This window comes from Physeter macrocephalus, chromosome 20 (assembly GCF_002837175.3).
Source record: "Physeter macrocephalus isolate SW-GA chromosome 20, ASM283717v5, whole genome shotgun sequence".
NCBI lineage: Eukaryota > Metazoa > Chordata > Mammalia > Artiodactyla > Physeteridae > Physeter > Physeter macrocephalus.
This window is the reverse complement of record NC_041233.1, coordinates 92474614-92494287: the sequence shown is the minus strand read 5'-3', so window position 1 is coordinate 92494287 and position 19674 is coordinate 92474614. Positions and strand designations below refer to the sequence as shown.

Below are 19674 nucleotides of genomic sequence, written 5' to 3'. Positions count from 1 at the left end.
GGTCACTGGCGGATTGTCCCCGAGCAAACTTGAGTCCAGCTGGTTGCCAGCTCTCTTCAACCGTGGACTCTGTCATATGTATATATTATGATAAGCATTTTAGACTTGAGTCTAACTCTAGGAAATGTTTTTTTGCTTCTTGGCTTTACATAAGATAGGAGGGTCTTTTAAAAGTAGCCAGAAATTAAACTCCAGAAGGTAAGACAAAACAGCCATGAGACTCAGAGATATGCTTTTTCAGGTATCGGGTATCTGGCTCCAAACTCTTTTCAGATGTGAGATGGTTCTTCAATCCCGCTTCTTGCCTGGGAAAACCATAACGCAGGGTAAGGCTGGTACCTCTAGACTTCAATGCAGTTCTGTTACAAAGAGGCACAAGAGCCTCAAACATGAAAAAAAAAATGCCTCATCAAGGTGCCTTTAGATCTATAAGGTCATTGCATCTCATTTTAAACCTCCTCCTCTATGATTTTGGATTCTTAGAGCATCAGAACAAAGAGGTGGGAAAAGTCAGGGTTATAGATTTCCTGCTGGCATCGTTACAAATTATGAAAATGGAAAAACAATAGAGGCTAATATGCTATGGCCTGCAATTGCAACATTTTCAAAAATATACTTGAAACAGTTTTTTCAAGCCCCAAAGGAAAATGGTTTAATATGGTTTGGGTTTCAATTTGAGGTGTCACATTGAGGGACTGATATGGGTGCGAAGTTTGGAACTGAGGGTTATTTTGTTATTTACTAATAAATGAGATTACTTCATCACAAGAAAATGTCACAGCATTTCTTTTTTTATACTTGGCCAAAAATATATATATTGGTGTAAGTCCCAATAGATGAGAAAGTCCAATTTCTCATGGTTTTGTAAGGATTATTTTCTCCATTTGTTTTGAGTCGGAAAGGAAGCCATTCTAAGATGCTCCCCGTGTGGAATCTGAGTCTCCCTATCCCTGTGTGGTACCCTCTTTGCCTCTCAGAGTGACATACATGCTCTTAGAGCCAATTGGCTACTCAGACATGGAGCGATTTGAGAAGTCCCCTGACCCTTTTGCTCTGAGGACACAGCATGTCCTCCCCCAGCCCCAGAAACTGCCCAGAATACCCCGTGAGACGTGCCGGCACCCACCCCACCTCGGTTATAAACAGCACCCCCTTGTCACCACACTGTGTCATCTCTTGCCATTTAAAATGAACAGATGTTACTTTTGCTCCAAACTGGCTTGCAAAACAGCTTTCTTTCCTTTTTTATTTTTTGGAAGCTTCTCTTTGCCAGTTAAAATAATCCCATATGGGCTTCCCTGGTGGCACAGTGGTTGAGTCCGCCTGCCGATGCAGGGGACACGGGTTCGTGCCCCGGTCCGGGAAGATCCCCCGTGCCGCGGAGCGGCTGGGCCCGTGAGCCATGGCCGCTGAGCCTGCGCGTCCGGAGCCTGTGCTCCGCAACGGGAGACGCCGCAACAGTGAGAGGCCCGCGAACCGCAAAAAAAAAAAAAAATAATAATAATAATCCCATAAACCATCATACCTGAGTGAGTTGCCTGGTGGAGTGCCAGAAATACTTGTTTTGAAAAGATGATAGCATGTAAAGAACTCTGGGGGGGGCTTCCCTGGTGGCGCAGTGGTTGAGAGTCCGCCTGCCGGTGCAGGGGACAAGGGTTCGCGCCCCGGTCCGGGAAGATCCCACGTGCCGCGGAGCGGCTGGGCCCGTGAGCCATGGCCGCTGAGCCAATTCGTCCGGAGTCTGTGCTCCACAACCGGAGAGGCCACGGCAGTGAGAGGCCCGCGTACCACACACACACAAAAAAACTCTGGAAAGTGATGCATTTGGTCAGTGGCATTCAGGGAACTGACTGTGAAAGCCAGAGCTCCTGATTCCAAGGCTCTGGGCACTCATGATCAGCCTATTAGAGTTGCTTTAGATACCCAGGGTGGGTCTGAAGGGCTAGCCTTGACCGGAGCAGCTGGCGAGCCTTTGTTGTGCAGTTAGGAGAAGCAGATGTAAAGGCCTAACTGTGATGCTTTTCGGTTTCTGAGTGACAGATCAATCTTCTTTGACCAGGTAACTCCCTGCTCTTGAATTCCTCCATGCAACCAGACCTAACAGTAAGCCGAACATACAGTGGGCCCATCTGTCTACAGGACCCCCTGGACAAGGAACTCATGACGGAGTCCTCACTCTTTAACCCTTTGTCGGACATCAAAGTCAAAGTGCAGAGCTCATTCATGGTTTCCCTGGGAGTGTCTGAGAGAGGCGAGTACCACGGCAAGAATCATTCCGGGACTTTTCCCCATGGAAACAACCGCAGCTTCACTACAGTGCATCCCAGAAATAAAACACCCTACATCCAAAATCTGTCATCACTTCCTACAAGGACAGAACTGAGGACCACTGGTGTCTTTGGCCATTTAGGAGGACGCTTAGTAATGCCAAATACAGGTGGGTGGTAAGTGTGCGTTTGTGTATTTTCTCGCGTTTGTTTGAACGTGTCATATTTACATAATGATGTCCCGTAAGATTCATTTATAAGATGTTGACTGTTCCCATGTCAGAGTGACAGACACCGTAGCTCCATAAGTTGGCTTGATTTACGTGGCAAACCAGAACCAGCACTGAGATTAGATTTTGCCATCTTCATCTCAGCATGGACCGTGTACTCCATCAGATGCTCTGCTAGGGTTGACAGCCATATTGACTCAAAAGCTTCAGGTGGTCCCCAGAGTTTAACCCCCTTGAAATATATTTCCTAGAACATGATCAGGAAGCACTGAAAACATTCTTTGACATGACCGAAAGATACCATTTTTATAGCGAAGCATGGTTTACGCACTAGTCGATAATTTACTGCAGTGACACTCAAACTTCTTCAGTAACTGACCTAATAAACACCATCGGTGTCTGTCAACCTTACTGTAATGTTGCTTTATGATGCGCAGTGATGAGGGTTCCTTATGGGGTTGCTCTTTTGAATTCAGACTTCAGATCCATGGCCATATAATTCTCAAGCGTGTTTTCTTCCTTTGGGTTAGAAGGTTTTCTTGATGTTTTGACAAGGTGTACAGCCCAGGTCACTTTGAAATGACACCATACCTGTAGATTAGTCTTCAGAGTTTCCATCTAAGACCTAACTAACTGGATGGAGGAAGAGAGCCATCTCTCCTCCGATTTCTGAGCAGCGAGATTTAGGGAGTGCTCTGAATCATCACTGTTGGCTGAGAGGAAAGGGAATATATCAGATCTGCAAGTGTTGTTAAAGAACTGGCTAGCATTGAGTCAGGACCAGCAGGGCTTTGGCAGATTTCTCTGTAGGGTAGAACTAACCCACCTAAAATATCAAACATTTTCTCTTATACAATGAATTCTGTAGTAGAACTAGTCTGATGCTACCGTTCCACTAACTGACCATCTAAGTAACTCAGGGACTTGCGCCTGCAATTTGTTTCAAGTTGATGATTGTTTGGTTTTCCTATATCAATCACTTCCTTAAAAACTTCATTTCAGGCAAATAGCCCTCCAGTAGAGCCCCAATGATGATTTTGTTTTCTAAACTTCCAATTCTCTAAATCTTCCTCGGTCGGTGTTCTCGGATGTGGTAAGAAAATTTGTTTAAGTATGTCTGAGTGTCAATGTGTGATGCCTTCCACCTGGTGATATTTGGCAGATAGGAGATTGATGGGACATGAGCAGGCGGCCATATTAACAGGTACTGTTCTTGTAAGAATCTGTAAATTGGAAGTGTGGGATCTGGAAAAGATACAAACCCTGCCCTTTCAAAAAGAAGAGTGTGTGTGTGTATATATATATATATATATATATATATATATATATATATATATACATATCAGAACTATATGAAGTTGCATGTTGAGTCTGAATACTTTGATTTCCACTTACTTACCTAGTGCTTGGGACTTAGGTGCCTCTCAGTAGTTACTGGTTGAACAGATTGGGCCACTCTTCCCATCCTTGTGTGTGTGTGTGTGTGTGTGTGTGTGTGTGTGTGTGTACATTTACACACACAGGGAGGAAGTGCCAAGATCCACCCATTTATTGGCTATGTTTGTTTAACATTCATCAAAGAATGTGAGATGAAATCACGATGAAACAGATTTTTTTCTTGTTTCCCTTCTGACTTGAGCGGCACTTGGGTTGAAAACTCAAAGTTCTGATAGCGTCTTCTATGATTCCCAAATGGTTCCTCTGTGAAGGCGCATTTTCAGAGCTCTGAACAAGGAGCCCTAGACAAGATTGAAGCTGTTCACTGGGAATGAGTTTGAGGAAAAATAAGTGTGGGGAATTGAAACATATGCTCTGTTATTTGCAGAACATAAATGTAAAATATGCCCTGGGGAGCTAAAGTATAAAGAAGCAAGGCACAGAAATTAAATTGTTGTAATGTCATCCATCCCAAATTACTGTGGGGTGCCTGGCAGTGGTCCCCACACTCTCAGAATCATTTATTATGCAAAATATGAACTAAAAAACTCAGATGGTTCTGTTGTCCTATCAAATAAAAGGCTGTCAGGGTAGCAGGTGGAGTTTGGGGGAGAGTGTATTTTTCTTTAATCAGAGATAACTCGTGAATGGCATGTTGAAAATAGATACGTCTTTAGGGGACCACAGGCATAAAGATTCACAGAGCCATTCATTCTTCGTAAGGGGTAACTTGCCACAAGCAGTACCACCTCCCATGACCTTTGCTTCTGTGTTTGACTATCTGCAGTTTCCATATACAATTTACATGTTTGGGTCGGGGGGAGGGAAGTATGTTTAAAGGATAATCATGCAAAATTGTTTAAAGCTCCAATGATCCCATACATTCAGGTTGAATTTAGGAGTATTATGAATAATGTTTCATTGTAAACACAAGAATTAAGCCGACTTCAAAGGAATGGGATAGGATCTGCTCTACAAACAGCCCTTTCTCAAAAGTCCACACACATATTTATTCTGACTCGATCTGGGAGTTGATTGTCAGGCCCTGATGGTCTGCAGAAGACAGCATGTCTCAAAGCCTGGCTTTTTTTTTCCCCCCTCAAAATATTGAATCCTGTTCATATAGTCATGATTTATTTTTTCAGCGCTTACTCTCTGCCAGGCATTGTGCTACATGTTACTGAGGTAATAAGTCATTAGTGCTTTTTTTGTTTTCACCCCGTATGATTTCATTTATTTGAGAGTTTAGAAAAGACAAACTAATCAACATGTCAGAAGGCAAATAAATGATCATTTGGGCTGGCGATCAAACTGACTTCTAAAGGGCAAAGGGAACTTTTTGAGGCAGTGGAAATGTTCTGTATCTTGATCTCGATGGTGGTTACATGAGAGTATACATTTGCCCCAAAACTCATCAATTCGTATACCTAACATGGGTCCATTTTTAAGTGTGTGAATTATACCTCAATCAAGGGGAAAAAAGGAAAAGAAAAATGGGAAACGGGAGCACAGCAAAACTCTTATTTTGGGTTAATTGCCTAAGATGGCATTATTTCTTGATGATAACCTCCTGTGCTTTTCTGTGTCTAAAGAATAGGGTCCAAATGTCTCTGTTGTCATCATAGTCTAAAAAAATGTCTCTGTTGTCATCATAGTCTAAAAGAGAGGCAACAGAGAGAAACTGCGATGCCAAACTAAGAGTACACAATGTCTAGTGTGTATATTCACGTTGACATCCACACACACTGAATATCCTGTATTACAACTTGTGCTCCGCAGCAGGGAAGGATGTAATGGAGACCACGTCATCTGGCAACTACATGTAAGGAAGAACGGGCAAGTAAAGGAGGAGCCTGATCAGAGGCCACTAAGTATGGCAGTTACAGTTCTCCTACCGTTGACATTAGGGTCCAGAATATAAATGAATAAATACCCTCGCTGAAAAGCTGTAAGCAAGATTTAAATGGGCCTCATTCTTAGTATTAGTGAAGGATACTGATGATAACTAGCGTCTTACTGAATAATGTTCATAAATGTGAATCACAAATAACTTGTTTTGCCCTGAGTCTTGCATTCCTTGATTCTATAGCAGCTAACAGGCACATAGAAGGATATCGGTAAAGCCTGCCATCTCTAGGTTTAAGTTATCATCACCAACCTGAAAGCTGCCTGTGTGATGACATTAGCTCTAATGAAAGGAGAAAAGGTGAGTGCTGCATTAGTCAAAGAATAGGAGACTACCCTGAGATTTTATTTTGTAAAGATCTTACTGTGTCTCTATTTCATTTCTTTTTATAAACAAGAAGGTACATTAAAGAGACTCTCTGCCTGCTCTAGACTCTTCCCTCTTGGCCAAAGTGAAATATGTAGTTCACAGCATTCAGGAGGAAAGAGGGGAATTTTCAAATGCAGTGTGATGTGCCCTCCTGTGCCCCCCATCCCTTCATTATATGATTTTACTGAAGTAAGGCTACTGAGTTTTTTTTCAATTTGATCTTGAGTGAATATGGTTAAGTCACCTTTAACCTTTTCTAGCTTCTGTTTGCAAATATGGGGCCAAATAGTGGCTACACAACAACCTATAAGTTCCTAAGCTTATCCATGCTTTTTCCTTCTCCAGTTTTCTTGACAAAATGCACTACTCCATTGGTCACCTCCCTAAACTGACTTCAAGATGCACCATTTAGAAGACAATTACACACCAGGCTCTAGCAAAATGTTAGATGGCTCACCCATCATCCCAGATACCTTTTCAGGAAATGAATGGATAGAGACAGAGAAGTACCTTTTGAAATTTTAGAGTCGATTAACTGATGAACTCATATTCGCAGATATGTTTGATAGTGCCACGTCTCAGGACACCAAATCTTATAAGAGAATTTTTTAAATGCTAGGAAGACTCTTTTTTTAACTTATTTTATTGAAGTATAGTTGACTTACAATGTTGTGTTAACTTCTGCTGTACAGCAAAGTGATTCAGTTAAACCGTAATGGAAAAGAATATAAATATGTATATCACGGGAGAGTGAATATAGTTCCCTGTGCTATACAGTAGGACCTTGTTGTTTATCCATTCCATATGTAATAATTTACATCTGCTAACCCCAAACTCCCAATCCATCCCTCCCCAACCTCGAGTCTGTTCTCTATGTCTGTGAATCTCTTTCCTAGGTTCATTTGTGTTGTATTTTAGATTCCATATATAAGTTATAGCATATATTTGTGTTTGTCAGACTTACTTCCCTTAGTATGATAATCTCTAGGTCCATCCATGTTGCTGCAAATGGCGTTGTTTCCTCTCTATGGCTGAGTAATATTCCATTGTATATATGTACCACATCTTTATCCAGTCCTCTGTCGATGGACATCTAGGTTGTTTCTATGTCTTGGCTATTGTAAATAGTGCTGCTGTGAACACTGGGGTGCATATATCTTTTCAAATTAGAGTTTTGTCCAGATATATGCCCAGGAATGGGATTGCTGGATCATACGGCAACTCTATTTTTAGTTTTCTGAGGAACCTCCATATTGTTTTCCACAATAGCTCCACCAATTTACATTAGGAAGACTTTAAATAAAAGACTTTAAATAAAAATCTAATTTGAGTTCACAGTTGCCTAATATGCAGTTCTTTATGTCTTAAGGAAACAATGTCTGCCAGGATTGGAATTTCATAAAGTGCTGTGAGGTGGTCCCTCTTTGAGAGCAGCTGTAAGCTGTAAGCTTCAGGATAATTGGAGAATCTACAAATGATTTCTTGGCTTTTTCTGTTTCAGGGGTGAGTTTACTGATACCACACGGTGCCATCCCGGAGGAGAATTCTTGGGAGATTTACATGTCCATCAACCAAGGTGAACCCAGGTAAGAGACAGAGATCTTAAGTATGAAATGGAACTTCTGCAGAAAATCTGAAGTTATTAAGATAATGTGACACGGTGGTGTGTGGGTGAGACAGTGAGCTACTTGACTATATAGAGGGGAAAAACTAGTTGCAAAACTGTTGGCTGTCCATTTTGTAGGCAGCTAACCCAAGTCACCAACATCTGGACAGCAGACACCGAAACAGTAAAATCATAGGCAAGGCATAAATAGGGTCTCTCCACAAACAGTGACTGCGTCACAGAGCCTTCCTCTCAAAAGAAGAAAATATCATCCCTGGAGGTACCCTTTGGTGCTACACATTATGAAAATGCACAGAATAACTGACCTGTGACCTTTTAATATCAACAGAAGACCTGCCCTAAAGCTGAGAGACAATTTCTTAGGCAATTTTCCTCAAAGAAAAAAATAGTCTTTACTTCAATAGCTTTCAGGTCTGACAACTTTCAGCAGCATTAAATTCAATTACATGAACAAATACAAATCTTGCCACATACTCTTAATGAAAGTAGTTGGTTATTTTCCTAGTGCAACTATAATATTTGTAGAAATGTTGCCTGCCTCCACACAAGATAAACCGAACTCCTCTTGAGAAAGCAATTTCTCTTATAAACTGGGTCTGTATACCTCTGGCATTTTCAGTCATAACATCTTGGTTATTTTAGAATAGATTTTGTCATTGTTAGCGAAAAAAAAATACACACACGAAGGAAAAACACTGAAAGGAAAAACAGTCAGAGAAACAGATGGTTTGAACAGACTATGATAGCTATCTCCATAAGAGGATTTGTTGGTAACCAGTGGTTTTAACTTTCTGCTCTACGGTGCTTGAGAAAAAAATGGAAGAAAAGGCTCTGCTAGTTGGTTGCTGGGGAGACTTTCAGAGGATTTGCACATAAGCTGTGCTATGTTGGGCTCTTATGTTATTTCCTCAGTTCTGTAGACCTAGACCTAGCTCCTTTACCTGTGCACCTGAAAACATGCCGGTGTTTAAATATCTCCACTTGGCCAAAAGGGCAAGAGGTTTTATTCAAAATCTCAACTAAGCAGCCCTAAAAATGGAGTTCTCTGGATGAGAGTCCCCTCGATTTTCTCTCTTTGGTGGATTTATTTAAGCAACTGTACCTGTTCAAAATTGAGGTCATGGTCAATTATATATATGCTTTTAAACGCATCACCCTTCAAAAATCAACTTTGAGGCAGAATCCAGTCAACCTTGCCTGAAAATCATGGCCTCCTGCAAACCCTCCCCGCTGCTGCATCCTGCTCCCTTAGTGGTTTAGAGGTAATGAGTCCACGGAGCCTGTGTTCAGCTCCTTCCTCTCAAAACCACCCCCAGCGTCTTTCACCTCATTATGCAAGAACCAGCCTAGGGCTCATCCACATTTTCAAAGGCACCTAATGCACAGCTCACCTCAATCCCCATCTCTTACTAGAACTTTCTTTTTAGGAGGTCAGAGCTAGAATGTGTCCAAAGGCATCAAACAGCCAGGGACTTAAATAAAATGGCTCAAAAATGAGGGAAATATTACTTGGGACATCCTGCAGTTGAAAAATAAGAAAGAGAAATACATAAAAACTCACCAGAGCTCAAAGACTTTGAAAGACGGCTTTGGCCTCCTAGGATCACCCCCTGCTAAGCTTTGTAAGTTCCATGTTCATCAGTTTGGTTTAGCCATCTGTATCTGCGGTGCAGGTTCATTGCTGCTGTTCAGGAAGGTGGATGGAAACAAGAAGAGTTCATCCAAGACTTCAGATCTATGAAGTAAGCGTGTAGTTCTCTGTTTAACACAGGATGAAATAAAATTGTAGATTGCACACATTTTTTTCCATGTTGCTGAAACCTTCCCAGATGTTCCTACTTCACACCACTAGACTACAGCCCACTTAGCTTCCTTGGCTAGTCTCACTCCTTTTTGAGGAGCTCCAAACTACATACTTACAAAAACACTAAAAATAGTAAATGCCTTTTAGTTACTTTTTCTAAAGCTCAGGTACATTTTTTTTTTTCCATCCTTGCCAGGAGGCTGCTTACATCTGAGTTCTGCTTTTAGTCCTGTGATGAATCAGGAGAAGACAATTGATGTAGCTCTTCAGTGTCATCTTTTCTTTGTAAGGCCACTTGTAAACCCATTTTCATCTCATGCTGTCTGTCATTCTGAATTGTGTCCAGATTAAGGCCCATTTCCTCCAAGTTCGTGGAGCTGGCACAGCACTGCTCTGGCTCTTTCACCTTTTCCTCTAGAGCCATCTGAGTTCCCTCCCTCGTGGGTCACAGGTGTGAGAACTGAGTTTTCTGAGTCTCCATCACCTCCACACACACAGAATTACAGCGGGATTCTCTGAACACCATCTTTATGCTGTGTTGAAAGGCTGTTCCATTTTGCTGTTGATGATTTATTTCTGTTGCTCCTTTCTGAGTTACACCCCTGGTGTAGCAGGGTGATGATTTAGTGCAACCATAACGGATATCAAGGATCCAAACTCTGTACCAGATTTCCAGGGGTATGGGTGTGTGGAATTAACCACAGACTCAAAACAAGCCCCTGTATTCAAATAGTCTCAGATGGATATATTTAATATTCTGGTACGTTTCAAGGGAGGTTGTTCATTGTTTGAATTGAATGTGCCCTGTCTCTCTTGGGACGTCCTACTTGCATACGTGGGAAATCTGTAAGAGGACACTGTACTTTCCATTAAGTGGAATGATGTCACTTTCCTTCCTCAATGTCTCTGCTTTGTCTACACTCTCAGACTTGAACAACCATCCTAATGAATCTTTTCTAACCTCCTCCAGCAATCTGGACTTTTGGTTGGTTATAATGCTGAGGGAATTAACTCTGTTGGCTTTTTGTACATATATACACCTTAAATGGTTCTCTAGAAGGGGACTTCGCATCCTTGGAAAAGTAATTACTTCCCTGTTTCAGTATAACTTGCAAAGGTGCTCTCACATGCTTAACTCGTCTAATCTCCCCAGTTATGTTCAAAAGAAGGGGATTTTGTACCAATTTTTGAGATGAGAAGAAAAGATCTAAAAAATGAAGGTTCGAAGAAGTGAGGCTGCTTTGCGAGGGCCTGTTACTGACCGGTGAGCTGGGATTTGACGTCAGGATATCTGACTCCAATTCCGGTGCTCAGGGACTAAAGGATGCCGCCTCTCCTCGACGTCGGAGACTTTAGGGAAACAGCTTTCTGACGTTGCATTCCAAGATGTGGCTCCTGTAAAGAGGCATCCCCTGGAATCGCTCTGTAAGAGCGCTAAGAATCAGGCAGGACTGGAAGTCAGGATCAAGCTGAGCATTTCTTAGCTTAGACAGACTTTAGGGAAACAGCTTTCTGACGTTGCATTCCAAGGTGTGGCTCCTGTAAAGAGGCATCCCCTGGAATCGCTCTGTAAGAGCGCTAAGAATCAGGCAGGACTGGAAGTCAGGATCAAGCTGAGCATTTCTTAGACATCTACAGAGGTAACTGGCTGTTGTTACATCATCAGAGTTGAGAGAAAAAGGTCTGGAAACAGGTGTCACCTCAGTGCTGAAACTTAGCGGACATGATGTTAGGAGACATTTGAGTTCAGGGGCTAAGAGTGTGCACTCAGGCATCTGAGCTCTGGGTTCCGACTTGAGACTCACTGGTTTTATTCATGTGACCTTAGGTAAGTTAATGAAGCTCCTTGACTCTGTGTCCTCATCTGAAAAACAACAGTAGGTACCTACCTCATAGGGATGTTGTAGGATTGCATGATATACAGCGATACTACAATTTGAAAGATAAAATAAGAACACCTAATTGATACATTTATAAAGTATTCTACCTACAATATTTCCTTTAATCTTCTCATCCATCCTGCTGTGGTAGGTAATAATAATTACCCTAATTTTGTAGGTTTGAAAATTAAGACCAAAAACAAGTTAGTAGGTTTGCCTAGGTGGTAGCAGGACTGGGCACCAAAACAAAAGTTTCTGACTAATGAGGTATTTTTAGACTATGTCACACTCCCCACTTTAAGGAATAATTAAGTGTATTATTCTTGAGTCCAGTAAGACATGTTTGATGAGAGATGGGGCTTATGCCTAAAAATGGAAATACACCGTGAAACATCCAGAATGGGGCCCAGATTTGGCGAAGACAGTAACTTTATACTTCAATGTGGAATTACACTGCAATAGAGGATTTCACAGAAAACAATGGGAAAAATAGAGGAGGCCCTTAATCTATTCTAAGGATAGATTCACAGAGGCATAGTAGGGAAGGGGAGAGTAGCTAAAAGATCAGTAGAAATTCACCAAAGAAAGGTATAAGGGTTATTAACTCAGTGATTTCCAGCTCCAGGATACATTTTCCAGTATTTATACAGTGTAAGGTAGGAAGGGGGTAGAGAACAGTAGGTAAATCCAGGCTTTTTTATTTTTAAGTGAGGTATAAATGTTTGTACAGCAAAGTGATTCAGTTATACATATATTTTTTCAGGTTCTTTTCCATTAGAGGTTATTACAGGATACTGAATGTAGCTCCCTTGGCTATACAGTAAATCCTTGTCGTTTATCTATTAATCCCTCCCCCTAGCTTTCCGCTCTGGTAACTAACTGTAAGTTTGTTTTCTCTGTCTGTGAGTCTGTTTCATAAATAAATCCATTATTTTAGATTCCACATATAAGTGATATAATATTTGTCTTTGACTTCACTCAGTATGATAATCTCTAGGTCCATCCAGATTGCTACAATGGTAATATTTCATTCTTTTTTATAACTGAGGAATATTCCATTGTATATATGTACCACATCCCTCTTTATCCATCTGTCTATTGATGGACACTAGGTTGCTTCCATGTCTTGGATGTTGTAAATAGTGCTGCTATGAACACTGGGGTGTAGGTATCAAATCCAAGCATTTATTCTCTGCTTTGAAGTCACTCTGATGCCTGAAAATTGCCTTAAGCAGCTTCCTTCCAACTTTACCCCAGGCCCAGCCACAGACAGACAGAAGGGTTAAGTTTCAGGCACTGTTCCACTCACAAAATAGAGGATGCTTCATGATGTCACAGAAGCTAGAGTAGCCTCACCGAAAGGCAATGGCATAAACTTGGAGCTGCCAGAAGTATTTGCTGGTGAGAGGCCCTTAGGATTCTCCTAGATCAAGTGTATTTAAGAAGCTAAGTCAATGCCAAATGTGGCCGCCTTTATCGAAGACGGCTTTGGAGGGCAGGAAACCAGCAGTGATCACTCTCAACAAGGCTGCCTCTTTTCCCAAACTTTAATTTGAAAGAATTTGGGTCTTTTCTTTCTAACATTTCTTCAGGATCTTTGGGGGGATGTGGATTTTTCATCCTCTCTAAACAGGTTTTGGTAACTTTTATTAAACAAGAACTACCCCATGAGCCAGCAATCCCACTCCTGGGCATATATCCAAAGAAAACCATAATTTGAAAAGATACATGCACCCCAGTGTTCATTGCAGCACTATTTACAGCATCCAAGACATGGAAACAACCTGAGTGTCAGAGGACTGGATAAAGATGTCATACATACACAATGGAATATTACTCAGCCATAAAAAAGAGTGAAATAATGCCATTTGCAGCGATATGGATAGACCTAGAGATTATCATACCAAGTGAAGTCAGAGAAAGACAAATACCTTATATCACTTATACGTGGAATCTAAAAAAGAATTCATTTGTGCAATTTTTTTTTAATCTACAAAAGAGAAACAGTCACAGATGTAGAAAACAAACTTACGGTCACCCAGAGGGGAAAGGGGGGGATAAATTGGGAGACTGGGATTGACATATACACTACTATATATAAAATAGATTAACTATTAAGAAGAAACTACTGTATAGCACAGGGAACTCTTCTCAGTAGTCTGTAATGGCCTATATGGGAAAAGAGTCTTAAAAAGAGTGGATAGGGCTTCCCTGGTGGCGCGGTGGTTGAGAGTCCGCCTGCCGATGCAGGGGACACGGGTTCGTGCCACGGAGCGGCTGGGCCCGTGAGCCGTGGCCGCTGAGCCTGTGCTCTGCAATGGGAGAGGCCACAGCAGTGAGAGGCCCGCGTACGGCAAAAAAAAAAAGTGGATAGATGTATATGTATAACTGATTTCACTTTACTGTACACCTGAAACAACATTGTAAATCAACTATACTCCGATAAAAACATTTTTTAAATTAAGGTGTTTAAACAAGAGGATTAAAAATCAATTGTCTCCTTTCAGAGATTTCCCCCACATACACCCCAATAAGAAAATGATACGGATGTAGCACAATCATCCCACTGTGCACTCCCAGCTCTTGTGTTTTACCCCCCTTCCCACCCACGGTTGGTGAGTAGAGAAGTGGACCAGAACATTACTATATAAATGAATCCAAAGGCAAACATTCGTTTCTTTTTCCAGTTACACTGTGATGTGGATATTCCTGACCAAATGCTTAGACTAGAGTTGGAAATGTAATCTTACTGAAGAATTTACAAAAGGACACATATTTGGAATTTGGGCTCAACCCAGATGGAGTATTTCAATCACTGTTTTTCTACTGTGCTTTTATTTTCTCTCAAATGGTATGGTCTTCCCACTGGGTACATCTTGGGGTGAGGCTTTCTTGGGGTGAGGAGAAGGCAGACATGGTGGTGTTAGGAAACATTAACTTTTGGGGGGAGTGGTGCCTCGGTGGTGCAATAGCTTTGATAGCAAAGCATGAAATAAGACCAAATACAAGACTAGGAAGACAGAAAAAGTAGGCCTGAAATGGAAGAGTAGACAATCTCTTCTCTAGTAACAGGCTCACCATTCAGGACCTCACTGTAGCTACTTCTATGGAATGGCTTCATGTGGCCTTTCCTCCATGGTTGCAAGAATGACACACACAAAAACAAAATTATAAACACACCCTTGCTCACATATCATGCCTGATAGAGGATACAATCACTCAGAAATGTCCTTAGGCTGTTTGGGAGGACCTCATTTCTAGAAGGCTAAAAAGAAAACAGATATGTATGGCCATTCTACTTGTAAAAATGGTTTTAATGAAATGAATCCGTTTCTAGTAAACTACTCTTTATGTCAAAGCAGACATTTGAGGCCATTGTAAAAGCACCCATCCCAGTAAAATATGAAACTGAATTCATATTTTATGACTCAGAGCCTCCAAGGGCTCTGATTTCACAGAAGCTAAGAAACCCCTGCCATCAGGCTACTGCAATTAGTGTAGTGGTCCCAGTCAAAACCTTACCTCTTGAGCATAAAATAAGAGCACCTGCCTTTGGCTCTACCCTGACACCAGGTGACTGATCAGGACATTACTGCAGGGAGGAAAACTGGCCAAAACCTCTGGGATGATTTGCATCTCTGTTTGCCTTCTCCAGCTTGGAGGACTTACCCACTAGGTTATGTCTCAAGCCATCCTACAGCAGCTCAGGCAAAAAACAACAACAAAAGAATACTACACCTTCTCACTGCAAGAGTTACGAGCTCAGTTCAGTCAGTGACAAGGGCCAAATGTATTCAGTACCGTGAACCAAGAAAAATAGGACCCCTTATATGTAAGGAGGTTACTCTGGTGGAGGTGTTGGTTGGAGGACAGATTGTGTATATGTAGGAAGGTCATGTCTGGAAGATCTCTCTAATTTCAGAGATTTCGCCAGGATAATGTCAAGTCTAATTTTCCCACCTCCCTGCGGAACCTGCAGAGAAGCATCGTTTCATCAGAATGGGCACCACCACTCCCCCGCCCACCTACACATCATGCCTTATCCCTCCCTATTGATGTAAGAATTGCACGTGAAGAGAGCAAAAGAGAAGTCACATTTTGAAGAAGTATGGGGATCAAAGATGGCTGTCCCCTCTGCTCGCCAAAGCCAAAGAGTAACGCCAGGAGAACTACTCATAAAATTCAGGTCATCTGCAGGAAATGGATATTGATACCTGATTTTCTCACTGTTTATCAGTTTGTTGACTTGTTCAATGCTTCCAGGGAAGAGGGAAAAAATAAAGAGCTTTGAGAAGAGAGGGCATGCTGCCAAAGCCCAGGAGAGAGGGGCAAAGAGCGCTTCTGTGATTTCCAACTCCTCATATTCCCAAGAGGTAGAGAAGATGAACCTAGGCCAGGAAGTGGGGGCCAGAGAGGTTAAGTGAGATGGAAAAATGGAAAACAGGTTTGCCAGAGGTCACTTCAGCGTCAGGAAGAGGGGCTCAGAGAGCAGGTAAAGATGCTGCCAGCTGGGGGCCGGTTGGCAGGTGTACCTGAAACACACAAGGAACAGCAGATGCTTAGGGGTAACTGTTTGCAATCTAGTCACCTGCACCCTCTGTCAGTGGAGTCATCACCTATTTATACTGAATTCATTAAGGATTATCTTCAGAAACTTAAGCCATCCAAGAAAAATACGTCACAGTTAAGTAGGAGATGGTGTATATTTTCCTTTTCTCTACCATAATGCCACAGAGATAGGCTCGTGGAAGAGGGAATGCATGAGGGAGCAAGTTGTCTGCTTCAGACCCAGTAGCTAGAACCTTGTGTGTATTCATGCAAATATGCATCAGTGTGTGGGCACAGGTGTGTCCGTGTGCATGGCTACTGGGGGTGGGGGTGGAATTTTGAATCAGATGCGAGATTAAAGTTTTTAAATGAACAAAAATCAGTCCAAAAAACTATTTTAATAATTCGATGTTACTGAAAAGTTAATGGACTCAAAATTAAATATCTTCAGGGTACCCTGCTACCATGGACAATTCCATGAAGCACAACTATTAGAGTGACTACTAGGAAAACTAGAACCACTTCATACCATAAGAGATGAAACCCTGAAAGCAAACCCAGTTAAATGAATGATGATATTGCGGCGTGCTACATGTGGTGACAAAGATACCCAAGTATTAACCGGGAGTGAAGGGATGAACCCTGGGTAAAGGCTCAGGGAAGGTTTCAGAGAGGAAGTGACAATTGACTTAAAACCTGAAAGACAGAGAGTAAAGGGCATTCCAATCAAAGGGAACAGAATGTGCAAAGGCACAGAGGTATAAATAGCATCACATAGGGACTTCCCTGGTGTTCCATAAGAATCCGCCTTCCAAGGCAGGGTATGTGGGCTCAATCCCCTGGCCAGGGAACTAAGATCCCACGTGCCACAGGGCAACCAAGCCCGTGCGCCACAACTACAGACCCCATGCACTCTGGACCCGGCACACAACAGCTAGAGACAGATCCCCGCGCGCCGCAACAGAAGATTCCGCGTGCAGCAACTAACACCCAAGGCAGCCAGAAATAAATTAATTTAAAAATAAATAAATAAATAAATAGCATCACATATTTTGGAACTAAGCAAATCAGAACAAAATATGAAAGGAGAAGTGATGAGGAATGCAGCTGAAAAAATAAAGATTTGACCATGTAGAGTGTTGTTTGCTGCCTAGGGGAAACTGAAATGTACTTGATGGGTAGGGATTGCTGAGGCTGAAGATTCGGGAGACCCGGTCATATTTACACTTGAGATGTATTATCTTCTGCTTCATCTCCACTGCCACGGGCCACGTTCAAGTCTTCATCATATTAGTATCCTTCTGAGCACAGTGAAAAGATGCCTCATTTTGCCTAGCACAGATATTAATAGCCTGCCTTTTCACACTCAAAAGTATCTCAATTTGGACAGTAAATTATAGTCACTCTACTTTTGAGTGTCCTTGTCTCTAGGTGCGAACGTTTTAAATCCTTTCTCTAATCCCCACGTTGCTGTCAACGGGGATTTTTTTTTTTTTTTAGGTGAAGTAAAGTGTTTAGGAGGAAAAAGAGTACAGTACGTGTGGATGGACACATGGGCAGACTCAGAGACAGAGAGAGTCGCACCCTCATGGCAGTTTGAATCACTTTTGTGGGGCATTTCTTCTGGATTTCCTTTGACCAATCATCTTGCTTTGCCGGGTTGTGAGTCTGTATTTGGTTTATCTCAGGGTCCTCCCCTGTGTGCGTCCGCATCTCTTAGCCAAGATGGATTCTAGTGAAGAAGCCTATGGGTAGTTTTCATCACTTACTATGAGGTGGCACCCCTTCCCTTTTTGACCTCCAGGGAGCCTTTCTGCGCATGTGTAGTCGGGGAGGTCTCCTTGACTTCAAGAATAAGGAATATGTGGTCTCTTATCTCCTATCTGGGCAGGGCCCAGCCTCCTCCATCATCCTGCTTTTATGGAGTTTCTGCTATTATGGAGTTTCTGTCCACAAGGGAGAAACTATTCAGCCTGGGGTCCATCTACCTCCTGCCTCAAATCCCCCCCTGAGAGACATGAACCCCAAGGAATCTTTATTGGGAGGAGGAAGGATAAAGGTCTATCTTCTGTAGCTTCTTCAGGTTGCCAAGGGGCTTGTAGACCCTACCTAGTTGGGGATCATGGAGCTCTCGCCCAATGGGGAGCTTTGAGAGATAGACTTGGGGAGAAACTCGGCCAGGTCCGCTGGTGTGCGCATGCGTGTGTTAATGTGGGGTGAGAGAGGTGAAGGACTTGGAGATAATTCCCAGAATTCTGGCTTGGGAGCTGATGATTAATTAGTAGAGAGAGACTTGCCAGCTGAAGTCACCTGAGAGTTTGTGATAACAGCTGCTCTGGGAACAGCTCTGGATTTCTTTCCAGGGAGTAAACACAGCTCTTTGACTTAACAAGAAAAGGGATAGGAAGAAAATTGATTAAAGAATAAATAAATAAAGACAAAAATAATATGTAATATAGTCAAGAAAACAGACAACTGCTGAATTGAAATCCCATGTTTGGCCGGAGCATGTGACAACAATGCTACTTACAGCAAAATATCCCAATATTGGGCATGGACCATGTTTGTATGCCTCATGCACAGTGGGATCTTCTGCCTTCCTTTTGTTTTCTTTGCCTTCCTAGCTAGGTAAGACTCTGCCAATCCTGAAGCAAACTAATGACATACCTAACTTGTCAGGAAAGTAGTACAGACTTAGTCATTGACACTGCATGAGAAATAAAGAATTATCAGAAATGAGATGATATAGCAGAGTAAGGACAACACAGGGATCCAGAAGGCTTGAGTTCCAATCCCCTTTGCCACGTCTAGCCTGGGTGGCTTTGAGCTAGTCATTTTCTTTCTCCAGGCCTCAATTTTATCATCTATAAATTTTGTGTATTATTAACTGCATTCCAGGATTTGAATGAGGACAGTAAAGTGACTTTAAATATGAGGAGTCCTGTGCAAACTACATGCTACATTTTGATATTATTTTGTCTATCCTTTTTTTTTTTAATTACAAAGATACAAAATCCATGGAATTTGCTTGAGCTCTGACTCAGTGATACTGAGTCATTCCCATTTAACTACTAACACATGCCTAGACTCAGTGGAATGTTTAATTCAGTGATAGCAAACATATTAAGTGTTCACTCTAAAATCAAGAGCTTTGTCTTGAAGGCTTAAACATAAGACATGACACCATAAAACTCCCAGAAGAGAGTGTAGGAAAACATTCTCTGACATAAATCATACCAATGTTTTCTTAGGTCAGTCTCCCAAAGCAATAGAAATGAAAACAAAAATAAACAAATGGTACCTAATCAAACTTACAAGCTTTTGCACAGCAAAGGAAAGCATAAAGAAAATTTAAAAATTAAAAAAAAAACAACGAAAAGACAACCTGCAGAATGTAAGAAAATATTTGCAAATGATGCGACTGACAAGGGCTTAATCTCCAAAATATACAAATAGCTGATACAACTCAACAACAACAACAAAAAAATCCCAATCGAAAAATGACCTTAATAGACATTTCTCCAAAGACAACATACAGATGGCCAGTAGGCATCAACATCACAATTATTCAAGAAATGCAAATCAAAACTACAGTGAGGTACCACC

The 19674-nt window shown here is 41.8% G+C and overlaps 1 protein-coding gene across 2 annotated transcripts in view; it reads left to right on the top strand.

The window, feature by feature from the left end:
• Positions 1-19674, top strand: part of UNC5D (unc-5 netrin receptor D) — a 634719-nt gene that overhangs the window by 546004 nt on the left and 69041 nt on the right. For both annotated transcript variants that reach the window (XM_055081162.1, XM_024131459.3), the window contains 2 exons: positions 2060-2437; positions 7711-7795. In XM_055081162.1, the coding sequence (XP_054937137.1) occupies positions 2060-2437; positions 7711-7795 (463 nt within the window). The remainder of the gene's footprint in view (positions 1-2059; positions 2438-7710; positions 7796-19674) is intronic.